The following is a 21483-nucleotide window of genomic DNA, read 5'->3' on the forward strand; positions in this document are numbered from 1 at the left end:
TCCTGATGAATATTTGGCTTTGGACTGTCTTTCGGCACTTCATCTTTATCCAACCATTGTGCCAAACACTTGCAATTGTCCAAAAGAATCAATTTTTCATCACACATAACAATACGGTGTAGAAATGGTTCACCTGTATGTCATGACAGTGAAGAAAGGCAAGTTTCGAGACGATTTCTCTTCTGACACTTGTTTAATTCATGTGGAATCCATCTATCCAGCTTCTTTACCTTGCCCATTTGTTTCAAATAGTCTAATATTGTTGGAAGGGTAATGTCAAACCTTGCTGCTAATTCACACTTAGGTTGAGATGAATTCACTTCCACTCTAGCTTTTAGCTCATCATTATCTACCTTGGTCTCAGGTCACCCAGGGGGCTCATCTTTAAGATTAAAATCACTAGAACGGAATTTCTCAAACCATCGACATCCTGTGTGTCCATTAGCCACATCCTTCCCAAACGCTTCATTGATATTTTGAGCTGTCTGCGCTGCATTGGTTCCACGACAGAACTCATATTTGAAAATAACATAATTTCTTTACTTATCCATGGTTTCACAAAAATTGCCCTAAAAAAACAGTTTGAAAGATAATCACAAGCCAAAACGTGCATTTGAAAGACTGACGATGTACCTTCAGAATACAAATAAAATAAGAAGTGTCAAAGATATCAACTGTGAAACTTAGTACTTAAGGAAATCAGACATTTCATACTTAATAACCTAATAGAACATTCTGGCCGGGCACAGTGGCTCACGTTTGTAATCCTAGCACTTTGGGAGGCCGAAGTGGGTGGATCGTTTGAGTTCAGGAGTTCGAGACCAGCCTGAGCAAGAACAAGACCCCATCTCTACTAAATTTAGAAAGAAATTAGCTGGACAACTAAAAATATATATATAAAAAGTTAGCCAGGCATGGTTGCACATGTCTATAGTTCCAGCTACTCGGGAGGCTGAGGCAGAAGCATTGCTTGAGCCCAGGAGTTTGAGGTTGCTGTGAGCTAGGCTGACGCCACGGCACTCTAGCCTGGGCAATAGAGTGAGACTCTGTCTCAAACCCCCCCCCCCCACCAAAAAAAACCCCATTCCATTGTGAGGCTTATCATAATGCATTTAATCAATCCCTTGCCATTAAATATGTTTATATCCAGATTTTTGCTTTAAATTGATAATGTGATAAGTACCTTATACATAACTCTAGTTGTACTTAGTATTTCCTTAGGACAAATGGCTAGAAATACAATTATTAGATCAAAGGGTAGAAATATTTTAGGGCTGCCAAATCATTCTCCAAGAATTTGCATTTCCATAATCTGAGGTTTTTGAGAAGCTTTCAAAAATACCACACACTTCCTCTCAGTTTAGAGATGGCTAAAACAAAACAGAACAAACCACATACTTCTTGGTAGCCTTTTTCAACTTACTCAAGTTCTTTCCCAGAAAAGAAATATTATGGTTTTGTGCTGATATCCTCCTAAATTCTAATAAACCTCATCTCAGAGATAAGCAGTTTATATACCATGCAGGTCAAAGTGGACCAAATGTTCTTGAAAAGAACAGTGGTTCTGACTAGTAGTGCATCTCCCTGGAAACTGAGCTATTAGGAAGGAAGCGAATCCAACATGTCCTGGGGCAGTTTCCTCATGGTAGCAAAAAGCATGGACTTTTGAGTGAAACAGATCTGGGTTCTAATTCCTCCTCAGTTATTAACTGTGTGATACTGGACAACCTTCTTATTCTTCTTTTTCTCATCTGCAAAAAAGGGAGAGTAATACCTACCAAACAGTATGATTATGACTGGTGGGACTGGCCCATCATAGTTCAATGAACTTCAGCTGCATACCTGTGAGGCCCAGATTAAAAAAAGACAGGCAAGAGGACACTCACCTTCTCTGCAAAAGTGAAAATTTTTCTCTGATCAACGCCTCCAAATTGGGCATCTACTTTTAAATACTCTTCATCCAAAGCCTGTGGAAAAAAACACAGGAGCATAAACACCTACCGTGTTTCTTCTATATGGGTCTGAGAAATCAATAACTTCTGAAAATCACTAGATTTTTTAGTAAGTAGAGCCAGGGAGAAAACAAACAGCTTTTACCCTCCCCATTGGCCTCAAGAGCTGTATCAACAGTTGCTGACTGCCTGCAGTGAACATTATTCCACATGAATAAAAAAATAAGAAGAGTTGTCTCTACCCTCATAGTGCTCATAATCCAGGGGGAAGGGAGAGAAGACAAACCATCGTCATGTCAAAGGTACCCTATTGAATAAGGCAGCCTGTGACAAATGTCAAGTAGCATAAAGAATTAAGTCCTGTGAGAGCTCAGAAAAAAGGTAAGACTGAACTAGTAAACAGTGACTGTCACTTCTGACATGGCAGGCCTGGTGCCAGCTTTGGGAGTGCCAAGATAAATCAGACCTAGACTCTCCCTTCAAGAAGCCCAATTATCCAGGTGGGGTCATTTCAATACAGTGTGCTAAGGGCTAACCTAGATGTCCAGATAAGGAACAGCACTAACACAGGGAAGAAATTACCTCCTCTATTTAGTAAGATGGGTGTGGGCAAGGCTTCCTAGAATCAGATTGTGGGCTGTGCTTTGGTTTTAAAGAACATATAGATGTTTTTCACCGTGCAGAGAAAACAGAATGTGAGAAGGCACAGAGGTGTGAAGTGCTTAGGGAAATTATGAGTGATTCAGTCTGCAAAAGCACAAACTTCAAGGGATGTGGGAAACAGTGAAGAGGTTAGAAAAGTATAATAGGTAAGGACCATGAAATGCCATGCTAGGGGGCCTAGTGTTATCCTGGCCAGTGAATGGTTTTAAGGAGGGGAGAAATATGACAAGCACTGTAGAAAGATCACACTAGTAACAGGGCAGGGCATGGACTGGAGGCCTCTGGGTTAGAGACAAAGAAAAAAACCAGAAGGCTGTTGAAAGAGTCCAGGTGAGAAATAATGATGAACCAAAAGCAGTAAGGATGCAAAGCAATAATAAATTTAGGAGATTTTTAAGAATTAGAATTGATAACATTTAGTGTAGGATTAGCTGGGGGGAAGAGGAAAGACAGAGGAAGAGAAGATTGAGGAAGCAGGAACAATCTAGAACAGCATTATCCAACAGAACTTTCTGTGGTGATGAATATGTTCTATGTCTGTGCTGTCCAACATAGTGACCAATTGAGAACTTGAAATATAGCCAATGCAGGCTGGGTGCAATGGCTCATGCCTGTAATCCTAGCACTTTGGGAGGCCAAAGTGGGAGGATCACTTGAGTCCAGGAGTTTAAGGCTGCAGTGAGCTATGACTGTGCCACTGCACTCCAGCCAGGGCGACAGAGTGAAAAAGAAAAAAAAAGAAAATAGCCAATGTGGGCTAGGCGTGGTGGCTCACGCTTCTAATCCTAGCACTCTGGGAGGCCAAGGCAGGAGGATTGCTTGAGCTTAGGAGTTCGAGACCAGCCTGAGCAAGAGTGAGATCCCGTCTCTACTAAAAACAGAAAAAAATCAGCCAGGCATCATGGCACATGCCTGAGGCTGCCACAGGCTGAGGCAGGAGGATCGCTTGAGCCTAGGAGTTTGAGGTTGCAATGAGCTATGATGATGCCACCGCACTCTAGCCTGGGCAATAGAGCAAGACTCTGTCTCAAAAAAAAGCTAATAATCATCTGAACCTTCAGCAAGTCCTAATCTTTTTGCTGGTTGAGGGTCTTGTCTTGATGTTGAAGGCTGCTGATGGATCAGGGTGGGGGTGCTGAAGGTTGGGTAGATGTGGCAGTTTCATAAAATAAGACAGCTATGAAGCTGCCACACTGATTTGACTCTTCCCTTCACAAAAGATTTCTCTGTAGCATGCGATGCTGTTTGATAGTATTTTACCCACAGTAGAACTTCTTTCAAAATTAAGAGTCAGTCCTCTCAAACCTTGCCACTAGTAATACTGTAAATTCTTGGTTGTCATTTCAACAATGTTCACAGTATCATCACCAGGAGTAGATTCCATCTCAAGAAACCAGTTTCTCTGCTCATCCTTAAGAAGCAACTCTTTATCTGTTCAAGTTTAAAAAATTTTTTTGGCGATGGGGTCTCTGTCACCTAGGTAGGAGTATAATGGCGTGATCACAGCTCCTGCAGCCTCGAACTCCTGGGCTGAAGTGATCCTCCCACTTCAGCCTCTTCAGTAGCTGAGACTAGAGGTACTTACTACCACCCCAGGACAATATTTTTTCATTTTTTTAGAGACAGGGTCTTGCTATGTTAGGCTGGTCTCAAACTCCTGTCCTCAAGTGATCCTCTCACCTCAGATTCCCAAGTTGTTGGGATTACAGGTGTGTACCAGTGTGGCTGGCTCCTGTTCAAGTTTTATCATGAGACTGCAGCAATTCAGTCACATCTTCAGGTGCCACTTCTAATTTTAGTTCTCTTGCTATTTGTACCACATCTGCAGTTATTTCTTTTGCTTCACTGAAGTCTTGAACCCCTCAAAGTTACCCATGAGGGTTGGCATCAACTTCTTCCAAAGTCCTGCTAATGTGAGGGTTGGAATCAACTTCTTCCAAACTCTTGCTAATGTTGATATTTTGACCTCCTCCCATGAATCAGGAATGTTCTTAATGTCATCTAGAATGTTAAATCCTTCCAGAAGGTTTTCAATTCACTTTGCCCAGATCCATCAGAGGAATCACTATTTACGGTAGCTATAACCTTAGGAAATGTATTACTTAAGTAATAAAACTTGGGCCAGGCACGGTGGCTCACGCCTGTAATCCTAGCACTCTGGGAGGCCGAGGCAGGAGGATTGTTTGAGCTCAGGAGTTCGAGACCAGCCTGAGCAAAAGAGAGACCCCAAGAAATTAGCTGGACAACTAAAAATCTATATAGAAAAAATTAGCCGAGCATGGTGGCGTATGCCTGTAGTCCCAGCTACTTGGGAGGCTGAGGCAGAAAGATTGCTTGAGCCTAGGAGTTTGAGGTTGCTGTGAGCTAGGCTGATGCCACAGTACTCTAGCCCGGGCAACAGAGCGAGACTGTCTAAAAAAAATAAATAAATAAGGCCGGGCGTGGTGGCTCACGCCTGTAATCCTAGCACTCTGGGAGGCCGAGGTGGGCGGATCGTTTGAGCTCAGGAGTTCGAGACCAGCCTGAGCAAGAGCGAGACCCCATCTCTACTAAAAATAGAAAGAAATTATATGGACAGCTAAAAATATATATAGAAAAAATTAGCCGGGCATGGTGGTGCATGCCTGTAGTCCCAGCTACTCGGGAGGCTGAGGCAGGAGGATCCCTTGAGCTCAGGAGTTTGAGGTTGCTGTGAGCTAGGCTGACACCACGGCACTCACTCTAGCCTGGGCAACAGAGTGAGACTGTCTCAAAAAAAAATAAAATAAAATAAATAAATAAATAAAAAGTAATAAAACTTGAAAGTTGAAATTACTCTTTGATCTATGGGCTGTAGAATGAATGTTGTGTTAGCAGACATGAAAATGTTAACCTCCTTGTACATCTCCATCAGAGCTATTGGGTGACTAGGTGCATTGTCAATAAGCACTAATATTTTGAAAGGAATCTTTTTTTCTGAGCAGTAGGTCTCAACACTGGGCTTAAAATATTCAGTAAATCATGCTGTAAACAGATGTGGGGGTCATTCAGGTTTTGTTGTTTCATTTACAAAACACAGGCACAGTAGAGTTAGCATATTTCTTAAGTGCTCTAGTATTTTTGGAATGGTAAATTAGCATCAGCTTCAACTTGAAGTCAGGAGCTGCATTAGCCCCTAACAAGAAAGTCAGCCTGTCCTTTGAAGTTTTGAAGCCAGGCATTGACTTCTCCTCTGTAGCTATGAAAGTCTTAGATGACATCTTCTTCCAATAGAAGGCTATTTAGTCTATATTGAAAATCTGTTGTTTTAGGCCAGGCACAATCGCTCATGCCTATAATCCTAGCACTTCTGGAGGCTATCATGGGAGGGTCACTTGAGGCCAAGAGTTTGAGACCAGCCTGGGCAACATAGTAAGACCTCATCTCTATAAAAACATGAAAAAAAAAGAAAATTAGCTAGGTATGGTGGCTCACACCTATAGTTCTAGCTACTAAGGAGGCTGAGGTGGGAGGATTGCCAGAGCCTAGGAGTTCAAGGCTGCAGTGAGCTACGATTGCACCACTGCACTCCAGCCTGGGCGACAGAGCAAAACCTTATGTCTTAAAAAAGAACATGTGTTGTTTAGTGTGGCCACCTTCATCAATGAGCTTAGCTAGATCTTCTGGATAACTTGCTGCTTCACCTTGCACTTTTATGTTATGGAGGTGGCTTCTTTCCTTAAATCTCATGAACTAATCCCTGCTAGTTTCATACTTTTGTTCTCCAGTTTCTCTCCTTTCTTAACCTTCATAGGACTGAAGAGAGTTAGGGTCTTTCTCTGGATTAGGCTTTGGCTTAGGGGAATGTTGTGGCGGGTTTGATCTTCTAACCAGATCCCTAACACTTTCTCCATATCAACAATAAGGCTGTTTTACTTTCTTTTCATTTGTGTCTTTGCTGCAGTGGCACTTTTTTTTTTTTTTTGAGACAGAGTGTCACTTTGTTGCCCTGGCTAGAGTGAGTGCCGTGGCATCAGCCTCGCTCACAGCAACCTCAAACTCCTGGGCTTAAGCGATCCTACTGCCTCAGCCTCCCGAGTAGCTGGGACTACAGGCATGTGCCACCATGCCCGGCTAATTTTTTTTTTTTTTTTTTTATATTTTTAGTTGGCCAGATAATTTCTTTCTATTTTTAGTAGAGACGGGGTCTCGCTCTTGCTCAGGCTGGTCTCGAACTCATGACCTCGAGCGATCCACCCGCCTCGGCCTCCCAGAGTGCTGGGATTACAGGCGTGAGCCACCGCGCCCGGCCTGCAGTGGCACTTTTAACTTCCTTCAAGAACTTTTCTTTTCCATATACAACTTGGCTCTTTGGTGCAAGAGGCCTCGCTTTCAGCCCATGTCAGCTTTCAACATGCCTTCCTCAATAAGCTTAATCATTTCCAGATTTCTTTCACTTGAACACTTAAGAGGCCACTGTAGGATTATTAATTGGCCTAATTTCAATACTGTATTGTCTCAGAAAACAGGGAGGCCAAGGAGAGGCAGAGAGATGGGGAAAGGGTGGTCAGTGGAGCAGTCAGAACACACATAACATTTACCTATTAAATTCTCCATCTCATATGGCCACAGTGCCCCAAAACAACTACAACAGTAACAACAAAGATGACTGATCACACATCACCATAACAGATATAATAATGAAAAAGTTTAAAGTATTGCAAGAATTGCCCAAATGTGACACAGACATGAAGTGAGCACATGCTGCTGGAAAAACGGTGCTCATAGACTTGCTTGACACAGGGTTGCCAGAAACTTTCAATTTGTAAAAAGCGGGTTATCTGAGAAGCACAATAAAACAAAGCACAATAAAATGAGGTATGCCTCTAGTTAGAAACACAGAAGAAAAGGTAACTGGGGGCCACTCCATCGCCCTTAAGTACCTGTAGTCCAGGGTACAACAGACCACTCAGCAAAGGGTGCTCCACCTGCTTTACAACCTCCGCTCCAGCTTTCTTGGCATCGTGTTGTGTGACCACCGAGGAGAGTCTGTACACATCCAGTGTGTATTCTCTGAGGAGGGAAGGAAGAGGGGACAGTTATAAGCTGGGGCCCAGGCCTCAGTTTCCCAGGGCAATCCTAATGCACATTAATTGACTCGCCAATCTTAGAACATTCAAAGAGAAAACCTGCTTGGCAGATTCTAAAATGTGAGAGAGATCTATCTTCCTATCCAAAATATTACTTTATTTTTTTGTTTTTCCTTTAAAAAGATGGCTTTAATTAATCTTTTTCTTCATGTTTGGAAAATGTTCTGCTCTTATCTCTTGAAATACTGCTTCCCTGCCATTCCCCTCCCACATCTTAATCTAGAACACCTATTCAACAAAAATCAGAATTTGTAATCTATTTGCCATGCCATTTTTCCCTAAAAACTTAAAAACATGCAAGAAAACAATGAACAATAGAAAGAACAGTGTACCCATTATGCAGTTTAAGAAAAAGGACCTAACAATTATAATATTTCTGAAGCTCCTAAGCACTCCTTCATAATTCTGCCCTATTTCCTCTTCCTTCAGAGTAACCACTATCCTGAACTTTCATGTTTCTTTCCAGTTTTTTATTATGCTTGTATCTCTCAACAATATGTTGTAAATATTCTCATGTATCTTCGTATACATGTGCAAGTTTCTTTATATATGCCAGGAGTAGAATTTCTGGATCATAGGGGATTTGCATCTTGAACTTAAGTGGATAATGCCAAAGTACTTTCCAAAGTGGCTTTTATCAATTTTATTACTTGATTTTATCATTATTTTTATTTTTTGCCAATTTGGTGAGCATTGAATGGTTTCTCATTGTGGTTTTAATCTATATTTCTTTGAATAATAACCAAGGAAGTTAAGTATCTTTCCACATGCTTATTGGTCATTCAGGTTTCTTCTGTGAAATGCCTAGGTAAGTCTTTTTCTACTGGATTATTTTTTTTAACAATTGATTCTGTAGTTTTTGAAATATAATACTGTAGATTAATCCTTTGCCATTTACATGTATTATAAATATCTTCTCGCAATTTGTGGTTTGTCTTTTTACTTTAGTTTACCCTTTTTTTTTTTTGAGATAGGGTCTTGCTCTGTCGTTCAGGCTGGATTGCAGCGGAGCGATCACAGCTCACTGCAACCCCAAACTCCTGGGCTCAAGGGATTGTCCCGAGCGAGTAGCTAGGACTACAGGCGTGTATCACCATGCCTGACTAATTTTTAAAGGTTTTTTAGGGACAGGGTCTTGCTATGTTGCCCAGGCTGGTCTCCTACTTCTGGCCTCCAGTGATCCTCCCACCTTAGCCTCCCAAAGCACTGGGATTACAGGAGTGAGCCACCACATCCAGCCTATTTTATTTTTGATGTACTGAAGGTCTTAATTTTAATGTAGCTGAATTCATCAATCTTTTCTTGTGATTTGTGCTTTTGGTGTGTTTTGTTTAGCTTTGTTTAGCTTTTCCTACTCTGAGATCTTAAGATAGTCTCATATTCTGTCTTTTTTTTTAATTTTTTTTTTTTAATTTCATCTTATTGTTATGGGGGATACAGAATTGCACATATTCTGTCTTTTAAGTGTTTTATAGTTTGGCCCTTACAATTAAATCTTTCTGCCATTTGGAATGGAAAGATCATTTTTTTCCCATAGGGATAATCAATAGTGTCTGTACCATTTTTTTCCTTAAAAAGTTTATTCCAGCCAGATGTGGTGGCTTGTGCCTGTAGTCCCTCTCAACTACTGGGGAGGCTAAGGCGGAAGGGTTGCTTGATGCCAGGAGTTTGAAACTAGCCCGAACAAGAGGGAGACCTTGTCCCTGCTAAAAATAGACAGTCTAGCCAGGGCAACAGAGCTACACTCTGTCTCAAAAAAAAAAAAAACAAAACCAAAAACAAAAAAACTTTATTCTTTCTTTGCTGATCTTCAATGCCAGCTCTGTCATAAGCCAAGTTTCCATATTTGTAAGGATCTATTTCTCAAGTCTCTCTTCTGTTTCATTGGTTAATTATCTATCCCCAAGCTAATTCCATATATATAAATGACAAAGAATTTGGTATCCAGAAGACATAAATAAGGAACTCCTAAAAAAGATAGAAAAATGGACAAAAAGGCTTGCATAGATACTTCACAGAAGAGAAAACCCAAATGGCCGACAAAAAATGAAAATAAATTTTTTCAGAGGAATAATTTCAGGTATTTTACCCCTGTACTTCTGTGGTAATTTGGCTGGGTATAGATTTTTAGGTTGGAAATTTGTTTCCTTCAGAATTTTAAAGGCATTGCTTCATTGCCTTTTGGATTTTAATGTTCCTTTTAACAAATGCAAAGCCATTCTGATTCCTGACAATTTTTATGTGACTTCTTTTGTCCCTTTGGATGTTTATAGAATACTTTTTGGCCCTAGTATTTTAAAGTATCAAGAGAATACACTTTAACGTTTGTGTATTTTCATCCATCCTGCTAGGCACTTGATATGCCCTTTCAACCTGGAAATTCATGTCCTTTAATTGTCCGTATTTTTGTAAATTCTTTCATTGATAATTTCCTTCCCTCTGATTCTCTGTTCTCTTTTTTGAAACACTTATTATTCAAATATTGGACCTCTTGGCCTAGTACTCTAATTTTCTTATGTTTTTCCCATTGTGCTCTGTGAGTCTATGAAAACCAAAGTTCGAGAACATATGATTCAATGAGCTCCCTTAAGGTGCAAGTAGTCTTCCGTGTTCCACTTACAATATTTTACAGATTCTATGATGCATACTTTTTAACATTTAACATCTCTGAAATCTAGATGAGTCTTATAAACAATGGCACGTTATCGATTAACAGTATTGTTAAAGGTATCTTAGATTGAATGAAATATAGTATCTCTTTGTATTCTGTCACTCTGACCACAGAGTAGTCTCGATTAACTTGTCAATACATCAATACATTTAGTTTAGAAAAATATTTTATATAGCATATTTAGTTGTTTTCAGCAGGAAGGTAGGTCAGAATACCCAGTCTGCCAGATTACTGGAAACAAAAGTCCCCATCCATATCTCAATGACTCTTACATTTTTTTGTCCATCTTTCTAGGCTGCATTCTGGGTGAATTTCTTAGTACAGTCTTTCAAACCTCTAATTTTCTCTTCAACTGTGTTCAGTCTAGAGTTGATCAGATCTATTCAAGGTTAGGCTTTTCTTCCCCTTTAATAATGAATATTTACATTTCTAAGATTTCTAAAAGATTCTTTTTATTTCTATATATTCATGTTTCATTTCTGCCTCTCTGTCCTTTGGTTTTTATTTTTATATTTTTTATCTATTATTGTTGTGTTTAGAACAGATGGAGTGCATCGCAGTGTGTACTACAAAACCATCTTCCTTTAAGTCACTTTTGTATGTAGAAAAAGATCAAGAAACTTTGAAGAAAGATAGCTTAATGTATCCTACCTTCCTATATCCCAAATTCTGTTAAGTTCTAAGACAATAAAAACCTTGCCTGTGTTATTCACAGTTATAACCCCAATGACTAGAACAGTGCCTGGCATGCAGCAAGAACTCAATACATGTTTACCTGACTCACTTCCTCATCTCCTTCAGGTTTTTGCCTAATGTCACCTTATAAGAGAGGGCTTCCCTAACTATCCTATTTAAATAGAAACTCCCACTCCTCGAGAACTTTCTCTGCCCTGGCCTATCTGCTTTGTGGCATCAATCACCACCTGACACTCTCTCACATACTCTCTCTCTCCACACACACACACTTGTTTATTTGCTTACTGTCTGTTTTTCCTTGGTAGAATGTAAGCCCCATTAGGATAGCAAGTTTTATTTTGGTTTACTTTTGTATACCCAGCACCTAGAACAGTGCTTATTTTATAATGGGGGCTCCATAAGTATCTGTAGATTAAATGTTAAAATAAACAAAATCTCAGGCACCCAACAGAGGCTGTAGGTTCAAAGATCTGTTTATATAAAGATGTTTATGTGCTTTATTTAAAGCTCTAAATGGGCTGGGTGTGGTGGCTCATGCTTGTAATCCTAGCACTCTGGGAGGCCCATGTGGGAGGATCACTTGAGCTCAGGAGTTTGAGACCAGCCTGAGCAAGAGCAAGACCTCATCTCTACTAAAAACTGAAAAATTAGCCAGGTGTCGTGGCACATGCCTGTAGTCCCAGCTACTTGGGAGGTTGAGGCAAGAGGACCACTTGAGCCCAGGAGTTTGAGGTTGCAGTGAGCTTTGATGACGCCACTGCACTCTACCCAGGGTGACAGAGTGAGACTCTGTCTCCAAAAAAATATAAATAAATAAATAAGCTCTAAATGTCCAACAGTGGGGAATGGTAAAGAGATAAAGAAAATTATATTAGATGAAGTAAAAAGAGAAATTTACTAGAAAGTAAGAGATCTGGGTTCATATCCTGACTCATCTACTTACTAGATGTATGAACTTGGGAAAGTTAAATCTGAATCAGTTTCATTATCTGTGAAATAGGATAAAACAATGCTTACCTTAAAAAGTTGTTCTTAGGGTCTAAATGTAAAAGTGACTAGTAGAGTGATATATGGTATGTAGTTATAAAAACTTATTTGAGAGGCTTTAAAAATTTTAAATGCAGGCCAGGCATGGTGGCTCACGCCTGTAATCCTGGCACTCTGGGAGGCCGAGGCAGGAGGATCACTCAAGGTTGGGAGTTCAAGACCAGCCCAAGCAAGAGAGAGACCCTGTTGCTACTAAAAATAGAAAGAAATTAGCCAAACAACTAAAAATATATATAGAAAAAATTAGCCGGGCCTGGTGGCGCATGCCTGTGGTCCCAGCTACTTGGGAGGCTGAGGCAGTAGGATTGCTTGAGCCCAGGAGTTTGAGGTTGCTGTGAGCTAGGCTGACGCCACGGCACTCTAGCCTGGGCAACAGAGCCAGACTCTGTCTCAAAAAAAAAAAAAAAAAGAATAAAAATTTTAAATGCAGAGACTATGAGGCAGCATGGGGAATTACTTAATAGTAAGTTAAAAACTTAGGATACAAAATTAGATCTGTACTAACATTACAAATATAAATAAAACTGACAAAGATAAGAAGCAATAAAAATTGTTGGGGAGGTAAGAAACAAGTGAAATATTTTTTTTTCATCATTATTTGTTTAAGTTGGAAGAGAAAGGGAGGCCGAATCATTCACCATCACTCTCCCATATGCTGTGTGCTCTGCAAGGCCAAAGACTTCGTTAGGATTACATTTATATCTCCAGCAAATAGGACAGTACCTAGGCATTTACTAATCAATACATTTTTGATGGATAAATTAAAAGGATATAAATTTTTCAGTGGTTCTTAACAGGTAGTTCCAAACAGCTTCTAATCCAAATTTAAACAGTGCCTGACTCCACAGGCCTGTAATTACTAGAAGTACCAGAGCCACAAGCACAGTGGATGATCAAGCACTTACTTGCTGAGCTGGTAATCAGTGCCTTTGATGAACCTGAGCTTCTCCAAGGGCACACCAATGCTCTCCAGCATTGCCTTGATCACATTCTCATAGTAACTGGCTCGGAGTTCTAGAAGTTCCCATGGGGCTTTCATGTTATCCAGGTATGCGTGAAGATCCGCAAACAGAATTGTTACCTGGAATAGGGATAAGGGACCACCAAAATGTGAATTTGTCCAAGTACCTCCAATCTACCTCCCCCAGCTCCCACCCACCCTTATGTCATCTCATTAGTTCTTACCTCACATCCTGCCTTCAAGAAGTCTGCAATCTTCGACATGGGCACAAAATAAGCCACATGTGGCTTGCCTGTGGTTGCTGTTCCCCAGTAAATTTTAAGTTCCCGCTCCTTCAGAATCTCCTTCAGCTTCTCTTCCCCCAGAACCTCCTGTTGTGGAAGCAGAAGAGTTGGTTTAATGCTGGTGTCCTACCTTGCTCATCCTTTACCCTGTGACAAGGAAAACAAAGGCATGTGTTACTGAGGGTCCAGGCTCAGAGCCAACAGGGAGGTCCAGCCACGCTCTCAGTGCTGAGAGCCAACCTAAGTTGGTGCGGCTGCTAGTATCACTCCTGTGAAATGACACAGATGTTAGGGGAGTGGGGGCATGTCCCTACCTGCACCTTCCCCTCCAGCTACCTCTAACTCACTCTCCTCCTTTTCACAGCCAACTTCTTGAAATAATTGCCTTTTCTTCTGGTCCCCTCCTTCTCTCCCATTCCAATTTCAATTCTATACTACATTACACTATTGAATTCCACACAGCATCATACATATTCCTGCTAAGATTACAGAGGAACTCCAAGTTGCTAAATTCAATGAATACATTTTAGTCCTCACTTTCTCCCTGAAACACTCTCCTCTTTTGGTCTCCCTTATTTTATTCTCTTAGTTTTCCTCTCGGCCAGCTTACATTTCTTTGCAGTTGCTCCTCTTCCTCCTAATCATTCAATATTAGCAATCCTTGAGACTCTAGTCTCTCCTCTTCTTACTCTACATTCCTCCTAACTGATCCTCTTCAGTTGCTTCAATTACTACTTATAAGCTAGTAACTCCCAAATCTCCTGCTCATATCCATAAATAGAACTGTGTACTTGTTATCAACCCAATAATTCAAATTCAACATGTTCAAAATTAAACTCATGCTCTCGTCTTCTTACCTCACTCCCCAACCATCTTTTTCACTTGTAGTTTTACCCCCAGTTCAGTAAATGGCACTATCATTCACTGAATTGCCAAGGTACTCCAAAACAACTCTTAAATCCTATTTCCCTCTGCCTCTACATCACCACCCTAATCCAGGCCCCATCAGATCACACCAGGATTACTGTAAGTCTCCAAACAGGTATCCCAAATCTACTCTTACTCCCTCTACTCCATGTTCCAAAAGGTAACCAGAGATCTTAAAAACTCATTTACCTATTAAAAACCTTGAATGATTTCCTTTTGTTCTATGAAAATATTGGAAAAATTCTCAAGGCTGATATATCTCTGATTAAAGTTTTTAGTATTTTCTTATGTTATTGTTTTGGGAGGCTCTTAGAAACCATGATAAATTATTTTGCTGGTTTGAATACATTTATTGGCAGAACTTATTAAAATCTTCTACTCCAAGTCTGTTGGCAGCTAGCTGATTCTGTATCCTCCAGAGTTCCTACTTGGACACTCGGGGGGAAATTTCCACCCAAGGAAAGGTCACTTTACTTAGCCTTTAAAACAAGCGAGTCAATTCCATTAGCTTTGTGTATCCTTTGTCCCTAACCAGCACTATTTTATGAAGAGAGGCTAGGAAACAAAGAATCTGGCTAAGGGGAAGCATGTAAAAATCTCCAGTTAAGATCAACCTGAGTGGAACAACCCAAATGTCCATCAACTGATGAATGGATAAACAAAATGTGGTATATCCATACAATGGAATATGATTCAACCATAAAAATGAATGAAGTTCTGATAAGCCCAACTGTTAGGGTTGTTCCAGGTGGGAACCTGAAGACTATGTGTAGGACAGAATGTGGTTAATGCAAAACTTAGGCTTGTAAAACAATAGCTGCAGGAGTCTGGAGAGTCCCTGGACTTTGTAGATCTAACAGACAGCTGCAGCCAGCATCCCTTCCCCCTCCCTCCCTGAGAGAGACGAAGGCTATCCTTCCCTAGCTCTCCTGATAAGGACGACACCAGAGCAGAAGGATGGATATGACTGGGGCAAAGGGGTGGTAGGAGTTGCTTGTTTGAAGAATTTACTACAAACAGCTGTTTTGCCCACTGTCCTCTGCCATATGCAAACTGCACATAGCAGGAAGCAATTCTTCACCTGCCCGTTTGGCCCAGAAACAAAGAACTGAACAGCGCAGGTGGGAGGGGGTCAGCTATCCCTGTTTATAAAAACCCTCACAAAACCCCCTTCTGTGCTGACTCTCTTTTCGGACTCAGCCCACTCGCACCCAGGTGAATAAACCAGCCTTGTGGCTCCCATACAGCCTGTGTGTGAAATCTGTCCTTTGGGTCATTCACCCTTTCACCAACAACATGGATGAAGCTTGAAAACGTTACACTAAGTGCAAAAAGTCAGATGCAAAAGGGGACATACTGTATGATTCCAGTTATATGAAATGTCTGGAACAGGCAAATACCTGGACACATAAAGTAGACTAGTGTTTCTGTAGGGCGGGGGATAATGGGTAGTGACTACTTACAGGTACAAAGTTTTTGTGGGGGAGAAGAAAATGTTCTAGAATTTAAAAAAATTATCTGGGAGTTGTGGGACTCTCTTGCAATACCAGTTACCTGAGAGGCTGAGGCAGGAGGACCCCTTGAGCCCAGGAGTTTGAGGTTGCAGTGAGCTATAATGACACCGCTGCACTCTAGGCTGGGCAACAAAGCGAGATCCTGTGTGTGTGTGTGTGTGTGTGTGTGAAAAATTCTGGAATTAGACAGCGGTGATAGTTGTATAACCTTGCGAATATACCAAAACCCACTGAATCATATACTTTAAAATGATGAATTTTATAGTATGTAAATTATATCTCAAAAAAGAAAAGGAAAAAGCTGTGGCCCAACTGATTGCTTGTAGAATAAAGCCTTCAAGGCCCTCAAGACTTGGTCCCAGCCTATCTCCCCTAAACAAATAAACAAGTAAACTGTATAGTATATCAGGATAAGTGCTATGGAGAAACAACAACAACAAAAGTTGAGCAAGGGATGAGACAGTTCTGATGGCAGAGGGTTTGTTATTTAAATAAAGTGGTCGGAAAAGGTCTCCTCCTTGATAAGGTGACAATAGTCAGAAGACTGAAGAAGGCAAAGAAGTCGAACTTTTTCCACTCTACTGCAGCCAAATCAGCCTTCTTTCTCACTGAACCACGATGTTTTCTGTTCCCTCTATCTGAAATGCTCTCCACCATCATTCTTCCATTCTTCCTCTGGCTAAGTCCTCCTCCTGCAGTTTCTGGCCACAGTAGGAACACACATGGAATGAAGGGGTGATCTGCTACCCTTAGGGTGCAGTTTAGGAGTTACTTCCTCAGGGAAATCCTTTCTTTCTCATTTCCTTTTAAAGCTCCACGTATAGCACCTTCCAGTACTTGCTTCAACTGTAATGGTTTGGCTTATGGGTCATTTTTAACCTTTGATCCCCTCCAGACAAGCTCTGGGAAGGCAGAGTCCCCACGTTATCTCCAGAGCCTAGCACTGCGCATGGCACATAATAGGGTGGGTGGGGTGGGAGTCCTGGATTCAAAGCCTGGCTCCAAGACAAGGTAACTGCACGGAAGAGGTTAGCCCACTGTGATTTCTCTGCAACCCAGAAATCTGCCTGCCTGACTGACTGACTGACCGACCAGCAGTGAGGTCTGCACACTCTCTCAGAGCTGCCCCGGCGCGGAGTCCCCAGCCCCACACACTAAGGACGCCCTAGCGGGGCTGAGAATCACTGAACCTAGGGCTCCTGTCCCCAGTGGCGCATTTCCAACCTCGAGGCCTGACCTGTAAGTTTCGGGTGATAAGGTGCAGCTTCTCTTCGGGGCTGGGAGTGTCCCCCATGGCTCCGCTACCCCTGCTTCACACGCTCAGCCCGGCACTCGCGCCCCTTCCTCAGTCGCCGCCGCCACCGCTGCCGCCGCCGCTGCCGCGTGCAACTGTCACGCGAGTTCAGCCAGGTTGCATCAGCTGAGCTCGTCGCTCGACTTGCTCGGCCTGGACTCCTCTTCGCTCGGCAGTTCCCGGGAAAGAGTCAGGAGCAGCGGAGAGTCGAGCGGGTCGATGAGACGGAAAGGGGTGGAGCCAATAGGGAGGGAGGGAGGGCGGTGCGGGGGGCGGGGTTGCGGCGCCTGCGTAGGGCGCAACCCACCTAGAGGCGGGGAGGTTTCCTGCCAATCACTGTTTGTTACCCGCCCCTTGGTGTTGGCCTGGCTGACTCGGGCTGGGGGAGGTCGGGGAGGGGGCGATAAAATGGCGGAGGGGGCACAGTGAGGCGCAGTCGTTCGCCCAGGCTTTGGCCCGGCTTCCAGAGGTGAAGAGCGGGAGGGACGAGAAGGGGTCGGCGGTCCTCGGGAGGGGGATGGGGGCGCCTGTTGCTTCTTCCAAGGGGCCGCGCTAGCCGTCAGCCCTGTTTGAGGGGTTGGAGGCCCACACCCTGCTGGGAGAAGGGTTTGTTCTCTCTCCTGAGGTGATGACGGGGGAATGTCCCTGCCCCCTACCTCCACGTCGGCGGGCTAAAGATGCCCCTCACGCTGCTGAGGAAAAGGGAGGCTGTCTGGTCATCTGAGAGGCGGGAGCAACGTCTGCCGTCCCTGCCCAGTGGGGGTGGGGGGCCATGGATGTGTAGGTGGGCGGGGGAGGCCTCTGTCCCCAGCCGCCCGGCCGGGAGGGTGTCGCTAGGGGGAAGATCGCGGGCTTTCTGCCGCGTTTTGCGGGTGGGGGAGGGAGAGGATGACCCACCCTCCGAGAGAACTGGGGTAGTGGTCCAGCTGAGGTGTGGCTGTGGGCGGCCATCCTCGGGGAGCGGGGTGTACCGCCCGGGCCTGCTGAGGGGCCGATTTTGCCCCTGCTGGGGGAGGGGCGGGAAGAAAACCCGCGCTTCTCCCACTTTCCGCGGGGAGGCGGGAATTCACGGTTTCCCTGCTGGAGGGAGGAGCGAGGAGGGAGGTGCAAAGGCCCTGCCTGGAGCGAGATGCCCCTGGCGGTTGCCTATCTGAGGGAGAGCAGGGGGAGGCAGGCAGTCTCCTTGGAAGGGTCGACCTGGGCCACCCTTTCTCCTGCTCCTCAAGTGCTGGGGGCGGCGTCGCTTGCCCACGTCAGTTACTTCCTGGGCAAGAGGGAAGGCAGTAGGCTTTGCGTGGTGGGCTCTGGAGAGGGCCTAGAAGTGATTGACTGTTCGCAGAACGTCCTAACCTGATCTCCAGTGTTTTGTGGATCTGTTAAGGGGATTCAAGCTTTAGCAGACCCGTCTCAGTTTTTTAAAACACATTTTGTTTTTAAAAACAAACCTGTTGCTGCAGCTTAGTAAGTCTGGTCTCTGTGCCCATGTGGGAGGAAAGTCCTAAGCACCCTCATCTAGTAAAATGTTACCTAAAGCAGAGATTTCCAGCCCTAGCTTGTTTTTCCATCGTACAGTGTTTCCAATTACCTCAAAGCACGTCGCATATAATTTCAGTTTGATTTTTTAAAAATGTGCCCATTTTATGGAGTGGTAACAAAGCCTTCTCTGTGCCTTTGGTGCTGTGTGCTTCACATATCTTGTATGTGAAGGTTGGAAATCAAAGGCCAATGGGAAGTCCTGTACTTTGGAAATAATCTTTGCCCTTGGCTGTATCTGTCAGACCCTTAGTAATGGTCTTGATTTTAGAGCCTTGAAAGAGGATGTAGGGTTGTGTATGGTGTTGCAGTTTTAGTGGCCTGAATAAAATAAGGCTTTATGCTCTAAGGCAATAGGTTTTCTGAGGTAAGATAAAAATAGAAGGGGAACCAGTTTCTGAGGTTGCAACTAGGAGGTTAGAGAACAGAGAGAGGGGGTGGTAAAGTGAAGTGTGAAGAAGGGGGTGGACAGGTGAGAGAGATGTGGAAGGACAGAATAGGGTCACAGAAAGGGTGGGGAGCAGAGGAATTCAGAGAGAGAATTGGGAGATGGGAAAAATATTCTTACCTTAAAAATAAAGGGGTCTCCACATTTTAAGTGGAGGTTACCAGGCAAGTGCCAAGAAAAGCAGGTAATGGTAGAATGGTAGAGAGGTAACTAAGCCTGTCTTGTGGAACTTCACTTAAGAATTTCAGTTTTATCTGAGGATTCCCCCCCTGCAAATTCATTAAATATCAGCTTTCATTGGTATAGAGCTTTTAGATCCTCATGATAATTTGCCTTTGAAGTTAACTGAATATCCCCCTTTTTTCAGATGAGTGTTCTCATCTATATTGAGGTTCAGAGACTTCAAGCAAATTGCTGTGGTCCAGTGCCCTCTAAACAAGATATTTCAGTGAGCATTATTTTGTAGAATTTGTCTGATATTTCAAATGTCCATCCAATCTGCTGTTTAATTAATTTAGTGACAGTATGATTGAATGCTGTTTTAAACTAGAAGACAATAGAGCATACTGGATAATTCCAAGCAAGGTCTAGGGGAAGTTCCCTACCAGTTTTGCAATCTTTTCCCTACTATTCTGATGCTTTTCTTAAGACTCTTTAAGTCAGGAAGATTTTTTTTTTTTTTTTTTTGTAGAGATGGGGTCTTGCTCTTGCTCAGGCTGGTCTCAAACTTCTGGCCTCAAGTGTTCCTTGTGCCTCGGCCTCCCAAAGTGCTAGGATTACTGGCATGAGCTACCGTGCCTGGCCACTTATGTATATGTTTTAAATTTTCTATAACAAAGTATTTTTGAAAATGAGGAAATAAAATTGTGAAGGGAATGATTTGTGCAAATTAAAAATTATCTCTCTCTCTACATATGTAAGCATTGTTTTGCATGCTTTTGCTCCCAGACCTATTGAACATTCTATGAGAGAAGCTCAGAAGAGCCAATTTTGTGCATCTGGATGTCATGTCACATAGTAATTGATAATTGCAGTGGTTGTGAAGTATATTGGTCCTATGTTTGCAAGTAGTGTTTTTCTTCCAGTGATGTTTGGCCACATTCAGGGGTATTTCTCATGTTCTTCCATTCCACCTGGGAGGCTAAGGGAAGGCTTCCATGCATAATAAGGTAGCTTAAATTATTTTTTTGTAAGAGCCCAGAAGCCCTCTTTGGTATCTATATCTTTCACACTTTATTAGAGATTGTGCTGAATTTAGAAGGCCTGAGTTTGGATTCTAGTTCTGCCATTTCGTGACCAACCCTGGACAAGTCTGTCACAAAGGTGGTAGGAAAAACATTGCCTTTGGAATTAGACCTGGGTTTGGATCTTTGTTCTAGCATTATTAGCTATGTGTACTTAGTTAAGTTACTTAATGCCTCTAGACTTAGTTTCCCAAGAGTGAAAATCTATTGAACTCTCTATTTGGCTAAGCAAGTGCTTGGACTAAACCTTTTGGAAGCAGCTGGGATGAGGGGCCAGTGGCCCAGAAAGGGCTTCTAAGAAATGTAGCTGCTTAACCCCAGTGCCTGTGATACTTGTGCCTGACAACTACAAACTTTCTTAAGTCAAAGAAAAAAATTCTCTAAAAGTCAACCTTTTTTGGGGCTGGGCACGGTTGCTCACACCTGACATCCTAGCACTTGGGAGGCTGAGGCGGGCGGATCGTTTGAGCTCAGGAGTTCAAAACCAACCTGAGCAAGAGCGAGACCCCCGTCTCTACTAAAAATAGAAAGAAATTATATGGACAACTAAAAATATATATAGAAAAAATTATCCAGGCATGGTGGTGCATGCTTGTAGTCCCAGCTACTCGGGAGGCTGAGGCAGGAGGATCGCTTGAGCCCAGGAGTTTGAGGTTGCTGTGAGCTAGGCTGACGCCATGGCACTCTAGCCCGGGCAACAGAGTGAGACTCTGTCTCAAAAAAAAAAAAAAAGTCAACTTTTTTCTTACTGCTGCCTAAAGAAATAACTTCACTCTATAAAATTCACTAGGCAGAGACATTACTTTTCTTAAAGGTACCTGCTTCAATGCCTGGAACTGTCTCACAACAATTACTGGAATACAGTATTGGTAAAATAAAAGGTATTAGTGGCTCTAAGTTTAAATATAAAGGAAAACCTGGTTTCTTTGAATTCTTTCAGTTCTACAAAGTTGCATTTAAGGGGTTAGAGTTGTAAAATGTGTCTTACAGTGCCCAGTTTATAATACTTAACATTTCTTTTTGTCCCATTTCATTTCTAAGATGAGTTAAGTTTAACTAGGTTCCTTCTAATTCTAAAATTCTGTAATTCTTCCCCTTTCCTTCTAACTCTTTCTCTAGTGCTTTATTGTCCATACCATTT

General features: G+C 42.6%; 2 protein-coding genes across 4 annotated transcripts in view; one reads left to right on the forward strand and one right to left on the reverse strand.

Moving 5' to 3' along the window:
• The window catches only part of YARS1 (tyrosyl-tRNA synthetase 1), a 33837-nt gene extending 16567 nt beyond the window's left edge, over window positions 1-17270 (reverse strand). The window contains exons 1-5 of the mRNA XM_069479725.1: window positions 17061-17270; window positions 13323-13469; window positions 13043-13218; window positions 7517-7646; window positions 1887-1967 (exon numbers count right to left, since the gene is read on the reverse strand). Of these exons, the coding sequence (XP_069335826.1) occupies window positions 1887-1967; window positions 7517-7646; window positions 13043-13218; window positions 13323-13469; window positions 17061-17117 (591 nt within the window). The 5' untranslated portion in view covers window positions 17118-17270. The remainder of the gene's footprint in view (window positions 1-1886; window positions 1968-7516; window positions 7647-13042; window positions 13219-13322; window positions 13470-17060) is intronic.
• A 250-nt stretch (window positions 17271-17520) lies between these two features.
• Window positions 17521-21483, forward strand: part of S100PBP (S100P binding protein) — a 36389-nt gene continuing 32426 nt past the window's right edge. For all 3 annotated transcript variants that reach the window (XM_069479726.1, XM_069479727.1, XM_069479728.1), the window contains exon 1: window positions 17521-17586. The gene's annotated coding sequence lies outside the window, so the exon portion shown is untranslated. The remainder of the gene's footprint in view (window positions 17587-21483) is intronic.

Source organism: Eulemur rufifrons, chromosome 8 (genome assembly GCF_041146395.1).
Source record: "Eulemur rufifrons isolate Redbay chromosome 8, OSU_ERuf_1, whole genome shotgun sequence".
Lineage (NCBI taxonomy): Eukaryota > Metazoa > Chordata > Mammalia > Primates > Lemuridae > Eulemur > Eulemur rufifrons.